Below are 22,069 nucleotides of genomic sequence, written 5' to 3'. Positions count from 1 at the left end.
CTGGAAAAATCCAGCTTATATGGCTAACAGGCTACATCTATAAAAATTAGATGACACCATATTTCAGAATCTCCACATTCTTACATTTCATTATATCAACCTTCTCTTAGGCTACGCTGATTAAAAGAGAACTCTCTATATAAACTGGACCAAAAATGTAAAATGTTCAAATTGCCATAAACCATTCCTGAATGACAAAGTAAAAACAAAGACACACTTTCTTCTAGAACATTACATACCAGCTTTTACAGTAAATTGAATCCTGTTTTTATTACCAGAAAGAAGCCAACAAAAGAAGTTTCACTATCCTTGAAGGTTATACAAGACTGAATACAGGAATTTTTACTGACATAGACTGGTGAGGAGTTAACAAACCACCTTTACGACATTATATTTTTAATGTAATATAGTGATATAGAATCACACAGAAGTTGGTTAGAAAATGGATTTAGTGACTAAGATTTCAAAATAAAATTTCCATTCCGGAGAAGGATGAAAAACCAAAATACTTAAGTTTTTCACTAAAAGAAAAAAAACAATTTGGGGGGGTGGGGCAGGAGGGGTCAACTAAAACAATCTATTTCAACCTTTTAGATTCAAACTATTTTTCAAAAAACCCCACCAAAACACAAAAACCCCACCAAAAGCTTCTTTTAATACAAGACAGTTTAGAAATGAAAAAAAAATAAATAAATTTCCACTCAAAAATGCCAAAACATTCTTTCCCTTCTAATTTTAAATTAAAATTTTACATTAATCAGCATATTAAAGATAACTGCTCTGCCATTCTTGTTGGAACCATTTTGGTTATGGTTTTTTGACCAGCTCTACCAAAATTATTGTGACAAACTGCATTTACTACATGGTAACAATGCATCTTTGACTATCACACCTGCCTTCTCCCCACTAAGCCAAATCAATCAAGACAAAATTCAAAACTTCAGAGCACATTTTAGATAGACTGTAGCTGCTCCCTGCAAAAGATTATAATCGACTAAAACAAGAAAACAATGCTTTGCCCTCAGTCTTACATGAACAACAAGCTTGTATTTAAAGAAGAATACAGAATCAGAGAAAAGGGGATGGAAGGAACATCAGGAGTCCAGTTCAGTTCAAGGTGTGATCATCCCCATCTAAAGGAACCCCAATAAAAGCTACTCGAACGTCAACTTAAAAACTTAAAATACTGAAGATTTTACAACCTTTCTTGTTAATCTCTTCTAGCACTTAACTCCCGAATTAAAAAGTTCTTTCCAGCATACAGCTTAGATCTCCCTTGCTACAAGTAAGGCCTACTACTTGTCCCAGGCCTTGGGGAAACAGAACAGTTTATTACCATCTTCTTAACAATCTTTCTTGCTAGTCATTACAAGCCTGGTGCCAGCAGCTCTCACAGGGAAGCTGGCAGGGGGGAAAGCACATACCCCAGTAGTTCCTGCCTCCTCATTCACAGAGCTGGTATTACTGTGTCAGCAGAATTTAGGAGTTCTGCTGTCACATGGGAGCTGAGCTATCATGAAATTCTGCCAGCAAAACTATGTAGTATAAATCAGGTATACCTCATGCCTAGGAGCGTGGGGGGATGTGAAGGTGGGAAATGGAACTCTAATTTTTCTGTCTAGGTTTTCAACAAGAACCTCACCACTGCAGTATTGGTGCACACAGCATTAAAAGAAATTGCTGACCAAGTGTTCAGTGCATTTAACTTTAGTTTATTACTTTAGCATTTAAATAATTAACTGTTATTTAAAATATTGAATCAAAAGCTTAACTTCTGGCATCCTTTATTTAGAACTGTGGCTTTTGTTTCTAGATCATGTTAAGAGATGAATCAAAGCACTACATAGTTAAATGTTTTTTTTAAAGCTATCGGCATCTCTCAGTATTCAGCTGGCCTGACTTCAGACACAATAGAAAAATGGAAAGACCAATGTTTAAAAAAACCCCCAAACCCTCCAAATCCTAGATATCTCTAGAACTTACTCCTGTAAAAATATGAGCATAAACACATTGCATAGTGGAGTTTCACTGGCACTGATCTAGGAGGATCTGAAATAATCTTGCTCAAGTTACATTGGCAGAAGTAAGGGGGACAATGGGGACAATCACCCCCAATGGTGACTTGGGTGCATGTGAGCTGGGGGGAAGGGGACTCCACTGCTGGTAGCCATCCAGTTCCTGATGCGCATGCAAGTCACTGCTTCTGCTTTGCCCCAGCTTGGCCACACCCCTACAGTGCTGTCAGGTTATTCAGTGAACAAGGCAATAACAACCTTTACACTAATTAAATAAAAAGTCCCATATACATATAAAGTACACAAAAATATACATATAAATACATACAAAAAAGAAATGATACAATACATAACACCATCTATCAGAATGGCTGATCACTTCATACATAAAGCCTTGGAGCAAGTAGTATCCCCATCTGAGGAAACCACCCAGCTGCCCGTCAGTTAAGTGACTAGATCAAAGGCAAAAGATAGATCTGTCATAACAGCCTAGCATTCAGGTCATACTGTGGTCCAAACATTACGTAGTGATGAAAACAAGCAAAAGGACTACATGCAATAAAGAAACGCTATTCTCACTACTAGGTCAAAATAGGAATGAATTCTTAAATAGGTATTTGTTTTAAAACAAAGCAGCAACAACTCAGTGATAACCAGGGATCCTGGTTTTCTGTCAAAAAAAAAAAAAAATCACAAATTCTGTGATAAAAATCCCCAAATCCATGGTTAAAATTAAATGCCTTCCTACAGCACCCCCACAGCCCTGCTGATGTCCCTCATTTCCCCCCCACCATGGCCCTCCAGCCCTGCTTGTGCCCCACACCCCCTACCAACAGCCCCTGTCCTGCAGCCCTCCTGGAGGGGGCCCCAGCTGCCAGGGCTATGGGGCCAGGGACCCAGGTCCACAGCCCCCTGCCCCCAACGGAAGGCAGCGGCTGCTACAGTAGGAGCAGGAGCCACCTCCCCCTCTGCCACTGGGAGCTGACCCTGCCCGAGCCTGCAGCAGGCAGGCAGCAGTGTGCAGTCCTGGGGGGCAGGGGGACTCATACCCTCCAGATCTGTGTGGGGGGCAGGGGCAGGGCAGATGTGCACTGCCCCCGTGCATGTAGAGGAAGTGTGGCCAGGGCAGCACAGAGCTTGCAACAGCAGGCAGCTTTCATGTGTGGCTCCGTTGTGCCCGGCCACGCCAGTTGCGCACACTGTGCTCCAGAGGACCTGGGGGAGGGCAGCAGGGCGGAAGCACAGTGTTTGCAACTCAGGGTTTGCAGCTGGGCAGGGTTGAGGGTTTCCCACCCCTTTTGCAAACAGCTCTTATAGGCTGGAATTCAGCCAGCCTGCAGAGCTCTTTACAGAGGTTCTCTTCTAAAAGGTAAACATCCACCTTTGCTCTGATAAAAATGGGAAATCTGTGGTTCTCTCTGTTTTTCCATGGGAAACAGAAAACCCAGATCCCTGGTGATAACTGATGACTGTGATACTGAAACTCTATTAAAATTTAGTAAAAATAAAACCCTGAAAAGATCAATTCTAATCTTTGCAATAAAGCTTCAAGATACGACAAATAGTGACACCCATTTATATTACTAACTAGATAAGACATATGTTACAATATTTAATATAAATGTAATTTCTAACAGAGATCTGTAAGGGCTGATGATTTGAATAATATAAAAACAAAAGCAGCATTCAATTATTAAAGGGAGTATGCCCTGCAAAGAGGCTAACGTTATAAATAAATAATGTATATGTATTTGTTTGTTTCTTTACATTTAATTCTTGAATGGACATAAAAATAGAAAGCCATGGTACAACAAATTCATTTTAAAGCATTCTGGGCAAGGAACGCTAAAACATCTACGGGGGAGGGGATGGCAGAAAGAGAGACGGGGAGGCAGAAGGAAAAGATCAGGAACCTGCAATACATGGGACATCCAGCAGTACAGCACAGGTAAGCAATAAGGGGCCCATTGGGCATCAGAGCCGGGGGGCCACAAAGGCACCAGTCACAGGGCTCAAGTGTCTATACGCTAATGCTAGAAGCATGGGGAACAAGCAGGATGAACTAGCACTCCTGCCTGCAGAAAACACGACTTAGTGGGGTTACGAGAAACCTGGTGGGACTCTACCCACAACTGGGCAGTACACACTGAGGGCTATAAGCTGTACAGAAAGGATAGAGTGGGGAGAAGGGGAGGGGTTGCGCTCTATGTCAAGGAGAGTTATACATCAACCCTTATAAAAATGGAATCGGAGGAGGAGAAAGTAGAAGGATTGTGGGTTAAGATACATGGAGGTCAAGGGGAAAGGGATTTGGTGGTAGGGGTCTGCTACAGACCCCCACGCCAAGGGGAAGAACTAGATTTGGAACTCCTGCGGCAGCTCTCGGAGACCATAAGGACTAGGGAAGCGGTAGTCATGGGGGACCTAAACATCTGCTGGGAGACGCAGACAGCAAATTCCCACCATTCACACAGGTTCCTATCCTGCGTACAGGACCTCCACCTGACGCAGGAGGTACATGGTCCTACAAGGGGGAATGCCTTACTGGACCTGGTATTGGCAACAGGGGATGACATGGTAGGGGACCTACAGATCAGTGGTCACCTGGGGGACAGTGACCACCAAATAACAGAATTCATCCTAAGGCGCAGAGTGGGAAAGGTAACTAGTAGGGTGGAAGTGCTAGACTTTAGGAAGGCTGACTTCAGTGAGCTCAGGTGTTTAGTCAATGACACGCTGCAGAGTAAGAGATTTGGTGAGATGGGAGCCCAGGAAGGGTGGCTGCGCCTTAAGGAAGCAATCCTTTGGGCACAGAGGGAGACAATCCCGATGTGGGGGAAAAGGGCCAAGGGGCTTCCTTGGCTGACCAGAGAAATCCAGAGCAGCCTAAGGGCAATAAGAGGGGCATATAAGCAGTGGAAACAGGGAGAGATTACTAAAAAGGAGTATACCTCCTCAGCTCGCAGTTGTAGGGAGGCAGTTAGAAAGGCCAAAGCTACCACGGAGCTGAGGATGGCATCCCAAGTTAAGGATAACAAAAAATTGTTTTTCAGATATATAGGGAGTAAAAGGAAGGCCCAGGGAGGAATAGGACCACTACTGAATGGGCAAAAGCAATTGGTGACAGACAGGGGGGACAAGGCTGAACTCCTCAATGAGTTCTTTGCCTCAGTGTTCCTAAACGAGGGGCAAGACAAGTCTCACAATGGGACTGTAGAGAGGCCAGACTACCAAGCATTGACCCTGAGATGTTGCAGAGTCACTTGGAAGGACTGGATGCGTTTAAGTCACCAGGCCTGGATGAGCTCCATCCGAGGGTACTGAAGGCACTGGCTGACGTCATTGCACAGACACTGGCAAAAATATTTGAGCACTCATGGTGCATGGGCCAGGTCCCAGAGGACTGGAAAAGGGCCAATGTGGTCCCTATTTTCAAGAAGGGGAGGAAGGAGGATCAGCAACTACAGGCCAGTCAGTCTCACCTCCATCCTTGGAAAAGCCTTTAAAAGATTATTAAGGCTCATATACGTGAGAGCCCAGCAGGAAAAATTATGCTGAGGGGAAACAAGCACGGGTTTGTAACGGGTAGATCGTGCCTGATTAATCTAGTCTCTTTTTATGACCAGGTTACAAAACACCTGGATGCAGGAGTAAGGGTAGACATCATTTACTCAGACTTCAGGAAGGCCTTTGATATGGTACCCCACTCCATACTGGTGAACAAGTTAAGAGGCTGTGACTTGGATGATTACAGAGTCTGGTGGGTGGCAAATTGGCTAGAGGGTCATACCCAGAGAGTGGTGGTGGATGGGTCAGTGTCGACCTGGAAGAGTGTGGGCAGTGGGGTCCTGCAGGCTCGGTCCTTGGACCGATACTCTTCAGTGTCTTTGTCAGTGACTTGGACAAGGGAGTGAAGTGTACTCTGTCCAAGTTTGTGGATGATACAAAACTGTGGGGAGAAGCAGACACACTGGAGGGCAGGGAATAACTACAGGCAGACCTGGACCTGTTGGACAAATGGTTAGAAAACAATAGAATGTGATTTAACAAGGAGAAATGCAAAGTGCTGCACCTAGGGAGGAAAAATGTCCAGCACATCTACTGCCTAGGAAATGACCTGCTCGGTAGCATGGAAGCGGAAAGGGATCTCGGAGTCCTAGCGGACTCCAAGATGAACATGAGTCATCAGTGTGACAAAGTCATCAGCAAAGCTGACTTTATCATGAATCAGCAGATGTATGACGAACAGAACCAAGGAGGTGATACTTCCCCTCTATCAGGCACTGGTCAGATCGCAGTTGGAATACTGTGTGCAGTTTTGGATGCCACACTTCAAGAGGGATGTGGATAACCTGGAGAGGGTCCAGAGAGGGGCCACTCATATGGTTAAGGGCTTGCAGGCCAAACCCTACAAGGAGACTAGGGCACCTGGACCTTTTCAGCCTCCGCAAGAGAAGGTTGACAGGTCACCTTGTGGATGCCTATAAAATTCATCATGGGAGCGCAGAAGGGAATTGGTGAGGCTCTACTCACCAAGATGCCCCTGGGAGATGCAAGAAATAATGGCCATAAGCTAGCAGAGAGCAGATTTAGATTGGACATTAGGAAGAACTTCTTCACAGTTCGAGTGGCCAAGGTCTGGAACAGGCTCCCAAAGGAGGTGGTGCTCTCCCCTACCCTGGGTGTCTTCAAGAGGAGGTTAGATGAGTATCTAGCTGGGGTCATCTGAACCCAGCACTCTTTCCTGCCTATGCAGGGGGTCGGACTCGATGATCTATTGAGGTCCCTTCCAGCCCTAACATCTATGAATCTATGAATCTGGAGTTAAATTTGTATCTTTGGTATTCACATTTCAATTCCAAGAACTTCACCACAAGATAGCAGGGAGGGAGCACTGTTTTTTAAATGCAGGTATATTTGAAGTAAGAAAGTAAAATAAGTTTAACTCTGTATATTTCAATTATAGAGTTCAAAAATTTATATATATGGATCTATAGCTATCTATAACACCTCTGGATCTACATGTGTATTATTCTTCTTCGATTTAAGTTTTAGGAACCTATCAAGAAAAATCAAGGCTTATGCAAGTATCTTACTTGGACTACTCCGCTGGGGTTGACAGTGATCATGGTACAAATCCCACGAAAAGCTGAATCTTTTTCCTCATTGTCCCTTATGTTCCGCAGAGAGGTGCACCTGATAAATTGGGGGAAAAAGAACATTAGAAAATAGAATGGAGCTCTGTTTTAATTAAAGTAAGTAGATACGGTATTTGATGGAGCAAGAGTCACACTGAAGGCATGTTTACCATAAATGTTAGCATCTTTTTCATACAAAGCTTATCTGCTCTCAGTTCCAATGTTATAGACAAGTCAACTCATACATCAACTCAACCTTAAAACACTGTTCTATGTACAGGTACAATTACTAAAAAAAGTGTGACCTGTATTCCATTAAATACTACTGAATTTTTTAGGCACACTACAAGAGCTATCAGTATTAGAAAATACATACAGTATACTGTGACAGTATGAAGTATGTCAGATACCACTTACAGAACAGTTACTTAACTTTTACAGCAGCAAGCAAACTATTTTATACATAACAAATCTATAAACATGTATTCCTTACAACAATTCAAGTCTCAGACTGAATTTTAAAGTAAAGTAATGCACGGTTTAACATTTTTACAGTATTCGCATGCATTGTATTATCATTCTGGTGGATTTTAAAATGCTCTTTCATAATCAAGCTTTTTAACACAGCAAGCATGTGACAATCTTATCCCATGCATAAATTAGTCGTTAGCCACAACATAAAGAATACATGACGGTGCTACTAAAAAACTCACAAACCTGATAGGACAAGATTAGTCACATGGTTGGCAATGATTAAGGATTGTGATTTTGTAACCAACTGAAAATATATCTAAAAGAAAGAAAGAAAGAAAGAAAGAAAGAAAGAAAGAAAGAAAGAAAGAAAGAAAGAAAGAAAGAAAGAAAGAAAGAAAGAAAGAAAGAAAGAAAGAAAGAAGAAAAATGAATTAAAAAAAAAGATTGAATAATACACACCAGGGTCTTATAAACTGCTGTAGCATGGGGGCCACCTCTTGAGGACAAACGTAACCAAGACGACCAATTGTTATTGCTAAGGTAACGCAATCACGGTTATACACCACCAAACGCCAACCAAGACATGAGCAAATGAGGGGGAAGGAGAAAAAATAAAGAAAAAACAACAAATAACTCAGAAACAGAAACCAACAGAATCTGTGTATGATAATAAACATAAGATTTCACCAGTGCTGTTTATTACCACCCCCTAAGATAAGAGGCAGCAACATATATGGTATACTCTCCAAGATAAAAATAAAAATTAAAAAAAAGTAAATGAGAGAACACCAAAAACACAATTTCTAATCAAAGAGCCTTTGGATTTTAGTTATTGACTGCCTTCAAAATCACACCTCAGAAATCAATGGAAAAAACAATCCACTCAAATATATTATTTCGAATTTCTTTGTAAAAAGTCACTTACACCTTTTCATTTTTTTAAAAAAAAATAATTGACTCAGTATTTTAACAGTTTGCACTATTTGGATTTCAGAAGTTAAAAGAGCACATTAAATGTCAACAGTAAAAATACATCTAGAGAGCAGTTACTTTGAGTATGTTCTTTGATCCATCTGAACATATTAGCAGAAAAACTCTTTTAATTAAAAATATTTTAAAACTAATTTCCTCATTAGTTAAGAAAAAACCTTGTTGCTAAAAATAATTTACAGTGATGAAGAGGTCTATTGTAGTTTTTCATGGTATAGTTAATCTGGACGTATATACTGTTTGCAACAATTTTTCTTTTAAGGAGACTTACTTCTGGTACAAAGGCATTAGGAGAAAAAGCAGTTTTTAATTTGTTCATCTGACTGAAGATAGTTTAGCATGCTTTTGTTGCAAGGGGTAGACTGATAATAAGGTTATCACACAAGTGTGTTTTAATGGTGTTCACTCAACTTGCCAAAGATTTATCTTTCAGAAAAAGGAGAGGGTGGGGGATAATGTTTAAGGATTACTTGAAGCAAACTACATGAATAATACTAAAATCCAGCAGATTCATATGAGGCAGAGAAAGGAAACCTATGTTCAAAAGACATACTATGCAACACTCTAATTAAACAGGCATTTGTGAACAATCCCATGAAACATGCAATAAAGCAGATGATGCTCTCTCCTGTAAAGTTTGATGCAGGATATACTAAAAGTTTCAGGTTAAGTTGGTTCATATGACATGGAGTTAAAGCACATCCGTCAGATAATATTTTCTTTATTTCTCCCTATCTTTAATATTCACAGCGTGTAAAATTTGTGGGTTAGTTTTAAAGGGCAATCTTATAGCAGTGACAGTTTTAATATACTTAATACTAGCGGCATTTTGACATAAGACATACTGTTAGTTATTTACATCAGAAAACACTTTTAAGTAAGCCAGCCATATTTGACAAATTCTATCCATCTACCATATTTTGAAAATCTACACAAAGAGGAGGTGGCAGCAGCTGAAGCTTATGCAACCATTTTCTATGCAATGATGATTTTTACTGAATGTGGCTCTTCATAATTATCCCAAGAGAAAAATTCAGAAAAAGCACAATATGTAACAACTGTGTGGATTTGGCTGGCATCTTAGCATGCGCTGCTAAATATTAGGCTAAGTAGAAAAAATAATGTGCCAGGCATACTGTAATATGCAGTGTGATATCCCACAACAAACTTCTGATAAGTACACCACATTCAACATTTATTTGCAGTTATGCATCCACATTTAACTATTAAAGAATAAAACAGAAAATTAATGTTTGGATGCTTCTATAATTTCTGTAACACTAACAGAAACAAGCACTTGAGCACTGGATGCTTGTCAGGTACAGGTACTACATCAAAAAATATGAGCAGAATGTATTGGTTAGTATTAGTATTCTTCAGCCTTTTCACATAAAGTACAGCTGCTCAAAAATGATGTCTTTTAAAATAAAAGAAGTACCCATATGTCAAACAACCAGGCATTTTTCTTATTAAGCTCACCTTCCATACTAAACTTTAAAAAAAAAGTTTTACACTTATTATTTTCACCAAATATTGGGGATAAACTTGCACTGAAATAAAGTGTTCTTTTTCAAAGTCTTTCATCCTACTCTCTCTGAATTTAGCTGTAATTCTGTACTTCTCAAAATCAATGTCAGCGACATGAGATCGTGAGGTTAGCCTGAACTCTATGGTTCCCTCATCAAGAGGGAAATAAGCAGCAGTAACTGTAGATGCTCAATCATTAAGAAAAGGTCAAAAAGTAAATATACTGAAGACACGCAGAAAAAAAAAAACATTGTTCAACTCTTCTGTAGTATGGAAGGCGCTCTTTATAAAAGAACATGCCATCTAAAAATGCAAAAGAAACAAGCCTCAGAAACTCAAGATTATAATTAAGACAACACTTGCTGACAGCCCCCAATCTTAAAGCCATAATCAATGGCCAGAACATAAAACATGCATGCCATCATTATAGTAGTTCTCATAATTTCTGATCAAGTAATTAAGTACTAACAACTATACGTGTTTCCACTTTAATTCTCTCGTAGTAAATTTACCCATCACAGATCTAGATTTTTATATAAAATGATTTTACTTAAATTTTTCACTGATCTTTCATTTTCAATTTTTAACTCTTCATTTTTTCTTGCTTTTATATATGCCAATTTTTTAAGCTTTTGAAAGTCAGACATATATACACAGTACACATATAAGCATGCACTTGCATAGAATATATCAAAACCCACTGGTAAAATAAAACTTCTGACTCTGTGTGTTACTGTATACATTTGTCAGATTGAATACAAATCAAATTTGAAAGGTATTTAGATTAACAAGAGTATTCATTAGAATCTAGATATGATAGATGGTTTACTCAAAGACTGAGACTTGTAAAAACTTCTGCAATACAAAGTTGCTTTTGCTTATAAAAGCCAAATAGGATAAACTACACAACAGTTCTGTTTTGATTTCCCTAAGCAATTTATTCATTTACTTATTTATTTTAAAAACAGAACTCCATAATTCCCTTCATCATGAATGGTTCAGTTTAGGGTACCTGTATTCTCTAACAACGTCTTTGGTGTGTTGGGTCTGTTAATTATTTCTACAAGCTGGTGCAACACCATTGGAATATAAGGCTGCATTTCTATGCCTAAAACAGCCAAAAAGAAAGAGAGAAATCAGAAAAGGTTAGACTGATTTTCAAAAACTAACACAGGACAAGTAAAAGTTTTCTGTTGATAGTATTATGCTAAACTAAACCACAGTCATAAAAGCATGAAACATGACTGCATTTAAACTTAAAGAAAACTAAATCTTACCCATTTGAATGGAGATTTCTCCAATTGCCCACGTGGCATTGTTGCACACAGAAATGAACTCAGGATTTAGGTTGGTTCCCAAAATTGGCATGAAATCAGCTAGAAAGAACAACAATTTTACAACCACACAGATAACAGAGCTGCCTGGCCCACTAGTAGAAATTCTCAGTAAATCAATAGTTTTAGGTGGGAAAATGTTTTAAATGCATGGACTGCCTCATGTAGATTAGACAAGCGTTATAAAGTTATATTAAGTTTCCCCACCCCCTACAAGAAGCTAGAGACTTTTACCACCAAACTTCAGCAATGTCACATGTAAAGCAGTTGATTTGCTATGCAGAAAAAGATTGGATACATAGGCGAGGTACAGACATTTACAAAGTCCAAGGTGGAATCAATCCAAGTTACACAGCTTTCTATAAGCAGCATAATTCAGATCAGTGGCAAACAGAACACAAGTTTACCCTTTGGTGTGGGGGGCAAGTCTTAGACCGGGTTCTGCCATTTTTAAACCAGTTCAAGTGTGCTGAATTTCTGTTCTGTTACAGGTATAGACAGTTTCCAAACACTTACACCTGTATAAATGTAATGTCTGTACCTGGCCATAACATAATTACTATTTTAACACCATGCACTGGGAAGAGATACAAGACATTTGACCCAAATCCAAGTTAGATGAAGAGAGTTATTATATAAGAAGGCATGTCACGAGTCACACCTTTGCAACCAGCTCTTTCTAATAATATTGCCTTCATGGCGGTTTAGAGAGAGAGACATGGGTTAAATCAAGAATAATGAATTAAAATGTAAAAATCTACTAGCAAGTTTAATAACTTGTCCGAAGTAGATTTAAGAGTCTTTATGGTACGTGTCCCTACTGAAGGGAAGAGGCTAGTGTTTTAAAAGACTAAGGGTTACTGAAGCAAAGGAAACAAACTCCAGTTAAGCTTTTTACACTTGCTTCTAGTTCAGGCACCTGAACATAATAATTAAGATCCTGTTAAAACAAGCACTGAAGTGCATAAATTCAGGAACGCTATTTCTCAAAACACCAAATAAAAACAAACTGCTTTAGTTCCAGATGTCTGAACATTCCAGATCACAGCAATTGAGCTACGCAGGCCAACCAACACAGTATAAAAGCTCTTATGAAATAAACTACCTGAAAAAGTGTAAGGAATTGGGAAAATAATGTTTTAAAACATATATGGTCTAGCAAGACATGGGGCCAGACATTCTTACTAGTAAAAGGAGGGAAAATTTAACTGTTTTATACTACATTAAGCTGCCCAACAAGCCCCAGAGGAATACACTCAAGGGATGAATAGAATTGCTGCCTACAGTCTACCATTAATTTTTCTGCCAGTGAAAAGTAGTTTTAAAGTCTCTACTGTATCAGTCTTTACCAGGACTCTAAGATACTCTGATTCAGGATAACCCCCTCTATCTGCCTGCTCCCTCCCCAGAAACACAAGCTAATGGGGTAGTAACAACTGGCCACATTATAGCATCTGTTTTAAATCACAGAAAAAATATATATAAATGTGATATATAAGAGATGACCACCCAACTTTTTATTTAATTATAAATATGAGAAAGAAGAAAACTGAAGGAACACAAAAACATACCTATGCAAGGCTTAACATGCTGAAAACACGCTTTAGTCAGGTCACCTAACAAGGCAAATGAACTCTGTCGTACCTCAGGCATTTTATCCTATAAAAAAGGAAGCAGCCAACTTTAGTGGTTTGTTTATTTGTTTTAAGTCTCACAGTTTTACAGTATTACTCTTCTCACCTGCATGCACTGGTACATTAATGTCAGGATATTGCTGCGAGCCACTAGCTGTTCAATGTTGCCTCCAAGTCCTTCAGCCAAGCCACTGAGTAAATCAAGAGCCACTATCATGAAGTCTTTATCGGGAGCCTCATATTGATCTGGCTGAGCATTGTGCAACTGTAACAAAACATTGATTAAAGAACACATTTTAAATGAATCACGATGAGGTCTCTATATGATACACACAGGTCAAGGATTGCCTCAGTTATGATAACGTTATCTAAATTTAAGGGGTATGCTAAAAATCCCTATTTTCATCCAACTTATGACACTAAACATACTGATTTTAGAAGACACTCTGCAAATCCTGAGAAAAATAATAGGAAAATACCATGGCTTGTGCAAGAGTCTTCTGTACCAGGTTTACACAACGCTGGTACACAGGTTCACAGTATGGAAGGAAGCCAGATTGCAAGGCAGTGGCAACCGAAGACAGGCACTAGAATACAAAAGCAACACATAGGAATAAAAAAATGTATGCCTGTTCTTACACTCATCTTTTTATTTAAGCACAGAAGAAAGGAGGGGGAAAAGTAAGCCTTCTGGGTAGATGCTGTTTCACATACTTCTATATATTAGTAATGGAAGTCAGTAGTTATGAACAACTGAACAATTTTTACACCTCAGACTTCTGAAATACAAGTTAGTTCCCAAGATAGCTTATATCTGTGGTTCCCAAACTGGGTCGTGACTCCAAATGGGGACACATCATCAGCGGATGGGGTCATTATAAATGTACCCTGAGATTTCTGCACCCACAGTGGGGTGCAGGGCTGCAGCTAGTCCAGACCAGCTCCAGGCAGAAGCCACCCCTGCAGCCCAGTGGGTGGGACCGCTGCATCACCATGACTCCCAAGGTAAGGCACAGCAGCAGCAGTGGCAGCATGGAGTTGAGCCCACGCTGCTGCTGGGTGAGTAGGCTTCAGTTTGTCAGCCATGGCAGTGCAGCACTCCTTCCTCCTAAGCCAGGTCCTGCCCACTGGGCCACGGAGCCTCCAGGGGAAGGGCAGCAGGACAGGAAGCCCCAAGCCTGCAGCAGGCAGCCTGCATCCTCTCCCCCACCATGGGCTCAGCTCCGGCAGTACTGCCCGCAGGGGTGCGGACGGGGCAGGGTGGATGCCGGGCTCCACAGTCCACTCTGGCCGCAGCAGCTGATGCCTTCCATGGGTGGTAGCTAGGGCTCAGGCACTGCTGGGAGGGAGGGTTGGGTCGGCTCTGGACCCAGACCCTGGGTCCAGTGGGTTAGGAGTAAGGGGTCATGCTGAGGAAATGGGGTCACAACGAGGAAAAAAGTTTGGGAAGCACTGGCTTATAGGGATCTCTCTAAGAAGCGTTATACAAATAAAAGTTATTTGAGTAAAAGTTCACTAAAAAAAAATGGAAAGGGGGGAGGGGGCGGGACAACACATGCACAAAAAAAAAAACTGGATTAATGAAAGAGTCCTTGAAGACATCAGTAAAACCAACCTAGAAATCTTTACCTGGGGAGAAAACAGTCCCAAAAGTTATTTTTAGTTACAAAAAAACAAATATTATTTACAGCCAGCATGAAGCATTGCCCAGAAATGATCCCCCACCTCCACAATACAGATTTTTACTCTTTTCCCTTCACACTCACGCCCCAAGTGAACACTTCATAAAAGAAATAATTTTTATCAACTCCATTATCCTAAGTATATGGTTAAAACTAACAGCCTTAGGATACACCTCAACAATATATAATACAGTTTTGTTAAACAGAATAAATAGTAAAAAGATTACCAAAAAGAATACTTTGTAACATTTACCTCTAGTAAAGGGAAGAGATCTTTATCCTCATCCTTCAACATATTCCATTTCTGGATTAGTGGAGGCATCAACATCTGTATGTATTCCTATTTACAGTAGAAAATATTTAAATCCTGAAAGCTTTTTTAAAATCCCAAACAGATCCACTTTTTCTACCTCAAAAGAACTAGAAAAAAAATGAGATCAGTTACAACACCCCATTTTCTCTTTTCATGTCGTAAGGCCTTTTCTTTTTTGTGAATGTTTCAAATAAAGTTGGACTAGATCTCAGGACCCTTCCAGCCTTACTTCTTTATGACAAGACATGAAATGTAGGTAAAATCTGGGCAAATTAGCTCTCCCCTCTGCATGGCAGTTAATAGAAGTTAGTATTAAGGTCACAGTTTATTTCTCAGATTAGATTTTAGGAAGTAATTATAACAATAATACTTACACAATGTTTTTACAATTAATATTTTAGGTGCCTCAAGACATAACGACCAACTTCTCATACTGAAGGTAAGTTAGATGAAATAGGCTCCTGGCATGTTATTTAATGGTGCAATGGGATCTGATCTCTAATCCCAGCAATTCTGCCTCCTGCCATGTCACATGTTCATGGCAGGAGATGTGATTTTGGGATCGGGGATCAGATTCCAATTCTGCCATTATCATCATCTCAAGCTCTCCCTGTGCTGTCAAGTAAAAAGTCAGATGCGCACAGCATTTAAAAATCAGCCAAATGTCAGCCCGAGCTTGAACAGTTCCAGGTTTGAGACGGAGGCCTGTCTGGGTTCCAGGGCCAAGTTTAAACCTGGGATTTAAGGTCCGCAGCAGGGGAAGCCTTTTGGCTTCCCCACCGGACACAGAGTTTAACGTCTCCAGCAAGTAAAGCCCTTCAGCTCCACCACCTCTCAAACCTCGCTCTCCTTCTACCTCCCCCAGCCTCAAAATGGCAGCCAGCCACATCACCAATGCCATTTAAAAAAATACATATGTCTATACCTGGAAACTATTTCTGTAACACATTGTTCGTGGTATAACAATTTCCGAAATTTAAGGAGAACAAAATTTGGATCATATTTGACTCTATAGGAATTTTGCCCTTAAGATGTGCCAGGATAAATCATATGCTGCAAAATGCTAATGCTAAAACCTAATACTGTTTACATAAAGCAATGATCTTCACATGGTTATTTTTATCCACTATTTTAGTAATTTCTAATGCATAAAATAGAAGAGCAAACTACATACAAGGTACGCACAAAAATGACCTCTTTCTACAGTCAAAATGGCAGGACAATTTCACTTTAGCTCGTATTTAATATGCAACTTTAAAAAAAAAAATCCATAAAATTAAGATGAGCCAAAGTAAATTTCAAGTTCCAACAATGAATTGGGAAGGTTTCTAGGAAAGAGTGGTCAAATATATGTTTTAAAAAATATAAAGTAAAAGCTTAAAATGGCTTTTTTCCCTCTCCCTTAATTCCTGGCTTCTAAATTTTCTTTTCATAAAATCACATTCTGTTTAATCAAACCATTTTGTTTTGGATACTGCTTTTTCTGGACATCAATTTAAAAAAAAGGTCAGCTTCAATTACAATGCTTTGCGTTATAGGAAGAGATATAGGCTTGGAACTACAAGTCCACAAGCTGCAGTCTCAATTTATCCACTAGTGTGACTAGTGTTAATTCTGCGTACCTGACCATTCCTAACAATGATCCAAATTTAGACTCTTGCCCTATAAAAGTAAAACTCTTATCCCATTAATAATATTGACTCTTAGGCTATACACAGATGTCACGTTTGAGATGGTCAGTAATTGATCCAAATCAACAACTGAAACAAAAAAGTAACAGGATAGCTCTTAACATGCATAGCCCATCCAAACTGCATCAGTTCCTCATCTGACAAGTTTGTCCCTGGAATGAATGGCAAATAACTCAAATAAGCCAGTTTAAGCTTAAATTTGGAGGCCTGATTTTGGGGGAAAAAGGTGTTGTACGCTAGAAAATAAAACATACGTCTCGGAGACTACCACAGATAGATAAAATTGCTTTCATCTAGAATAGGATGCTTCTGATAAAATGACTGTAACTACAGTTACAGAGATGTCTGTAATTTAGCCTCCACACTCCAAAAATCCAGTGAGATTACTCTACCCACTCAACCACCTAATGTCTATCGTGCGATACAAGTACCGGAAGGGTGTATCCAGTAAGGCTCTGGAGGATGCTATGTAAAAGTCATCCACATGTGAGGCAATACTCTTTCAAGTGCTATTTGAAAAACATGAAAGACCCAAGCTGTGCTAATAAGTTAGTTTTTGGTTTGCTTGCTGAACTAAAATGAAAGAAAATTTTTTCTGGATGAACCAAAAATAAAAACATTGTTTTTATTGTTCGTCTGGAAAAGCAAAAAGGAGAAAAAAAAGTTTTGGACGCAAGAAAAAGGTTTTATTTCATAGCACTGTAACGGAACTGCCCCTGAAGGCCCCAGCACCATTGTACTAGGCACTGTATAATACAAATTCAGGACAAACAAAACAGGGTTATATTTTGTTCCCCCACCCATGTTTTAATGCTTTCTTATAATTTTGATAATTCACAAAAATGAAAGTGTCACTAGAATGGGGAGCAAAAGTCTGAACAATCCCCTCCTCATTTTTACCAGAACCACGTTGATGCCAAATTTTCAGAGTTTCAAGTAGCCCAAAACCTCATTTTTCAGTGACTAAATCTTCAGAAAATGTTTTACCTGGCTCTAACAATAGTTCTACACACAAGGTCACTTCCACTAGTGAGAAACATGCCATATTATGATAAAGCTTGAAGGAAATAAAAAAAGAAAGCACTGTAGCCAGAACACAAAAGATAACCTTTTTAGAAGACGTAGCCGAATGGTAAGTAGGTTGAAGCAGGATAGTTTAATAAACTAAGTTAAGCACCAGCAGTCTCAACCTATACAGTGCAGTTAAATGGTTGTATGGACCTTGAAAAGGTGAACATAAAGACCCCTGGTTCAATATGGTGCACTAAGAAAATCGTGCTTTAGAGAAAAGGTTTTACAGTCCAATTCTGCACATGAATCTGAACAAACAGTTTTAGATTTGGGCATGATAGCTATTAAAACAAAACCCCCCAAAAAGAACACCCCCCCCCCATAACTTTCTACTAAAGGAAGTCAGCTAGAGGCCCACTCTGGTATTTTAAGAAAAAAAAGTACATAAAATGAATTAAACATATATTTGCTATCAAAATCAGTGGAATAAGATCCACCATTTCCTCTCCCCTACCAATTGCTCTATCTCAGTTTAAAAGTTGTGTGGAGAGACTATTCCAAGGATTTAAAAAAAATTCCAGCAGGACAAATTTAATATTTTAGTAATCACTAAGCACTAATACAGTGGCAGTGGTTGCTCATCCTGTAGAACTCCATAGATGAGGTTCCTTATTTCTTAGATGGCAAATACTAGTATACTGGTTAATCTAAAAACACAGCCTCTGGAAGTATAAGGAAGGTCTATCCATTTCATTCAATGTACATTTTAATATAGAAAATAAATTTAGAGGTGTACCGATAAAGATGTTTTGGGCCGATACCAATGGCTGATTATTGACCACCTGTATCAGCCAATACCGATTTGATTGTTGATATGCAGCCCAGCAGATTGGAGAGCAGTGTCTGGCTGGTAAGTGTATTGGGTGGGGAAGGAATGGGGGGGTGGGGGAAGGAGATGTTCTCCCCCTGCCCTTCCTAACACAAGGCCCCTGCATAGAGGGAGGGAGTAGGGCTGGGTCAGGTGCTGCACAGCCAGGGTTCGGTGTGGGACAAAGCCGGTGGCTCATATGGGGGGGCGCGGGGAGGGCAGTTCTCAGCACTGCGCACAGCTCAAGCATGGGGGGCACGTGTTCCTTGGATCTGTGTGCAGGCAGGCTGCTACTGCATGCTTGGGGCTGGAGGTTTTGCCTGGCTCTTCCCTCTCAGCAGAGGGTGAAGAAGGGGCTAAAGACACCCCAGAATTTGCCGTAACTCCTCTCCCGCTGCTGCCACCGACCCTGACCGCAGCCTCTAGGAAAAACCTGGCACAGACTCCGGCTCCAGCCCACAGCAGCAACCTGCTCTCACCCCACACACATATCCAGGGGACACATGCCACCCATGAATCTCCTGAGGGTGCGTGCAGCGGCAGGAGTCACCCACCCCCGCAGACAAGCCACTAGCTCTGTCCTGCGCCCCGCCCCACCCCAGCTGTGCAGTGCTTGCCCCTGTCCCACTCCCTCCCTCACCCCAAGGGCCTCAATCTGCTCCCCTCCGACCCAAATGTGCCTCCACCTTCCCCACCGACTTACCAGCTTACTGCTCTTTAAGGTGCCAGGCTGCACTCCTGGCCACATGAATGCTGAAGCCATGTGCACGCACGTGGCATTTAACAGCAGCATTGGCCACATCAGCCAAAAAAAGCCAATTGCTGATAATGTCAATTTTCGTTTTATCAGTGCTGATACAATATGGACCAAGTACTGGTGCACCTCTAAAAAAAAATTAGCACTTCTTAAATGTTTTACAAGATGTTATACATGATACTCACTGGTTTGTTTAGATGATGTCCTACAGAATCTGCTAAAGTTCCAATGGCATCGTAAAGAATAAGAAGATTCTTATGCTGGTATTTACTAAACGCGAAGACCAGAGTGTCAAGTATGTAAGCAAGGTAAGGAACAAGTTCTGTACAAGCCTCCTCTTCTAGAGTAGCAAAGGCACTAGGAATGAAACAAGGTAGTGAGTCTAAGGGAAAAAAATAATACCATTTCCACTTAAATGCTATTTGCCCCTCAAATTCTTGTAGTGTTTTTAGGGCAGCACTGATAGTTAGACAGCTAGGTCTACTTCAATTCAAAGTAAGTGAATCCAATTCTAGGGTTCTGATGAACATAATTCAGAAATATTTTTGAAGGCTATATATGTACAGAAAAACCAAAGAACTATTATAAAAAAAAACTATGAGTTAATTAAAGAAAACAGGAACTTGTATATCTTTGGACATAAGTTCATATTAACAATTGCTTCTTGCATACCACTGTAATGAAACTGTCCATAAAGGTCCCAGAACCATTGTACTAGGTACTGTATAAAACATACAAGACAGTCCCTGCCCTCAAGAGCTTACTATTAAAATTTAAGACAGGAGACAGATGGATAAAAACAAAGATATGGAGAGCAGAATAAGCAAAAGTCAGTCAGTGGAAGTAAGGGCCTTTTCACGTTCCAGTCTTAATCAAAATATGAGCCGTTTACATAAAACTGCACACAATGGGGCTTCAATTCCCAAAATGGGGTCCTGAAGCATGAACATGCCATGCCATAGGCACATTTAGGGAAAGAGAAAAACTGTGATCAGAGAGCACAAAGACTGTATTGGTCTGGTTTCTATGAAGTAAAGAAAAATATTAATCTGTCCCAGAAAAGTTGACTCCCATACAAGAAAGTGACCATGCCCCTCTTATTTTCCACTACCAGTTGCAAAAGTGCCATTTTTCACAAAGCAATGGAACTGTGGACACTATGTGGCTTGTAACAATGTTACCTGGTACCCAGATTTTCCACCTGAGGCATAAAAAGCCAGCAGGAGATAAGTGTACTGGTACAATTGCTCTTCAAGTTGGGGATACCCAAGAAGGATTCTCACTGGCAAAAACAGAAGTTTTAGGTCTGGGGTTATGCAGAAGTTACACAGAGGTGAGAAGAGACAGTATTATAACAATTGTAGCTGCTCCAGACCTTGGAAAACCCAACTACTGACTGAAGTACAATATATTTTTGGCAGACCTTCACTACACTTTTATGCAATTTGTAAGGATAGCAAATAAGATGTCTTGATTCACCATAGTTTCATGTTCTCTCAAAAATGTAACCTTATTTTTTTTTCAAAGGATGTTTGATTTCTAAAGACTGCAGGAACTACAACAATTTCATATACTTTGTAGACAAAACTTCAAAAAAATTACCAGTTGTTGTGGTGCAGGATACACAAACATCAAACATAGCATTTTTTATTCTAGATCAGCAGTTCCCAAACTTTATCCAGTTCTAATTAAATGTATTAGGGATAACGGTGCAATTCCATATGCAGTTATCAGTGGTTGCATGCTATGATTAACAGATGTTGGGCTTTACTGGGCCTCAGCTGTTCTACAAAAACTGGTCCTGAGGTCACTATTGCCCCACAGGGCACTAAACTAGAGCAGGTCTAAATTGTCCTGATTTTGCTCTCACTGACAGTGGGTCAAAAGAGACATGTGATCGCTTACTAAGGGGTACCTGAGCCATAGTAAGTCCCCACTCCCTGCTAACTGCAGGAAGCACAAGTTGCTTATACCTGTAATTATCCTAGTAACTGAAAGCTGCAAGAATACAAATTTAGCTATTTTGCTGAGGGAAATAACCAAAAGACACAGACCGTTACTACAGAGTTAGCTAATGTGTATTAGATCTCTACCCCCTACAAATTAACAGCACAGGATCTGTGCTTTCAGCATCAGGCAGAGACTTCCCAGAACACTGGTAACCTTTCGTGTGCCTGCAATTAACAGGGAGTTCCAACTTTACCATAACCACACCTTGGCTATTTTAAGTATCTGTATCTGCTCCTACTGCTCCATAAAAGAAAGCCATGCCAAGGTAGCTTACCCCTGAACAAAACAGGCCTGATTGGTCTTAGTTTGGCTTTCACTCATGGTGACGCAAAGCAGGCACAGGGACAATTGCCACAAAGCAGCTGAGACTCAGTAAGTCTCCGCTCCTGTAAATTAAGGCCCCAAGGCTTCTAACTTTAATAGCGAAGGATGACTTTTTAGAGCAGCCTTAATTGTCCCTGCATCCACAATTACATCTCAATTATAGCTGAAGTCAAAGAACGAAGCTGAGCTAAATTGAACTAGTTCAGCTTTTACATCACGGGTAATTGCGAGCACAGGAATAGCTTGTGTGCCTACAATAAACAGGGAACTGATACTTATCACACCTCAGGTATTCTGCAGT

The 22,069-nt window shown here is 40.2% G+C and overlaps 1 protein-coding gene across 8 annotated transcripts in view; it reads right to left on the bottom strand.

Moving 5' to 3' along the window:
- The window catches only part of TNPO1 (transportin 1), a 120,274-nt gene that overhangs the window by 11,085 nt on the left and 87,120 nt on the right, over positions 1-22,069 (bottom strand). For all 8 annotated transcript variants that reach the window (XM_006268811.4, XM_059725088.1, XM_059725089.1 and 5 more), the window contains 9 exons: positions 19,620-19,791; positions 15,048-15,134; positions 13,592-13,699; positions 13,219-13,377; positions 13,050-13,137; positions 11,422-11,520; positions 11,157-11,252; positions 8,087-8,162; positions 7,112-7,211 (listed from right to left, as the gene is read on the bottom strand). In XM_006268811.4, the coding sequence (XP_006268873.1) occupies positions 7,112-7,211; positions 8,087-8,162; positions 11,157-11,252; positions 11,422-11,520; positions 13,050-13,137; positions 13,219-13,377; positions 13,592-13,699; positions 15,048-15,134; positions 19,620-19,791 (985 nt within the window). The remainder of the gene's footprint in view (positions 1-7,111; positions 7,212-8,086; positions 8,163-11,156; positions 11,253-11,421; positions 11,521-13,049; positions 13,138-13,218; positions 13,378-13,591; positions 13,700-15,047; positions 15,135-19,619; positions 19,792-22,069) is intronic.

This window comes from Alligator mississippiensis, chromosome 3, assembly GCF_030867095.1.
Source record: "Alligator mississippiensis isolate rAllMis1 chromosome 3, rAllMis1, whole genome shotgun sequence".
NCBI lineage: Eukaryota > Metazoa > Chordata > Crocodylia > Alligatoridae > Alligator > Alligator mississippiensis.
Note: the sequence above shows the minus strand (reverse complement) of the source record. Positions and strands in the feature narration are given on the sequence as shown.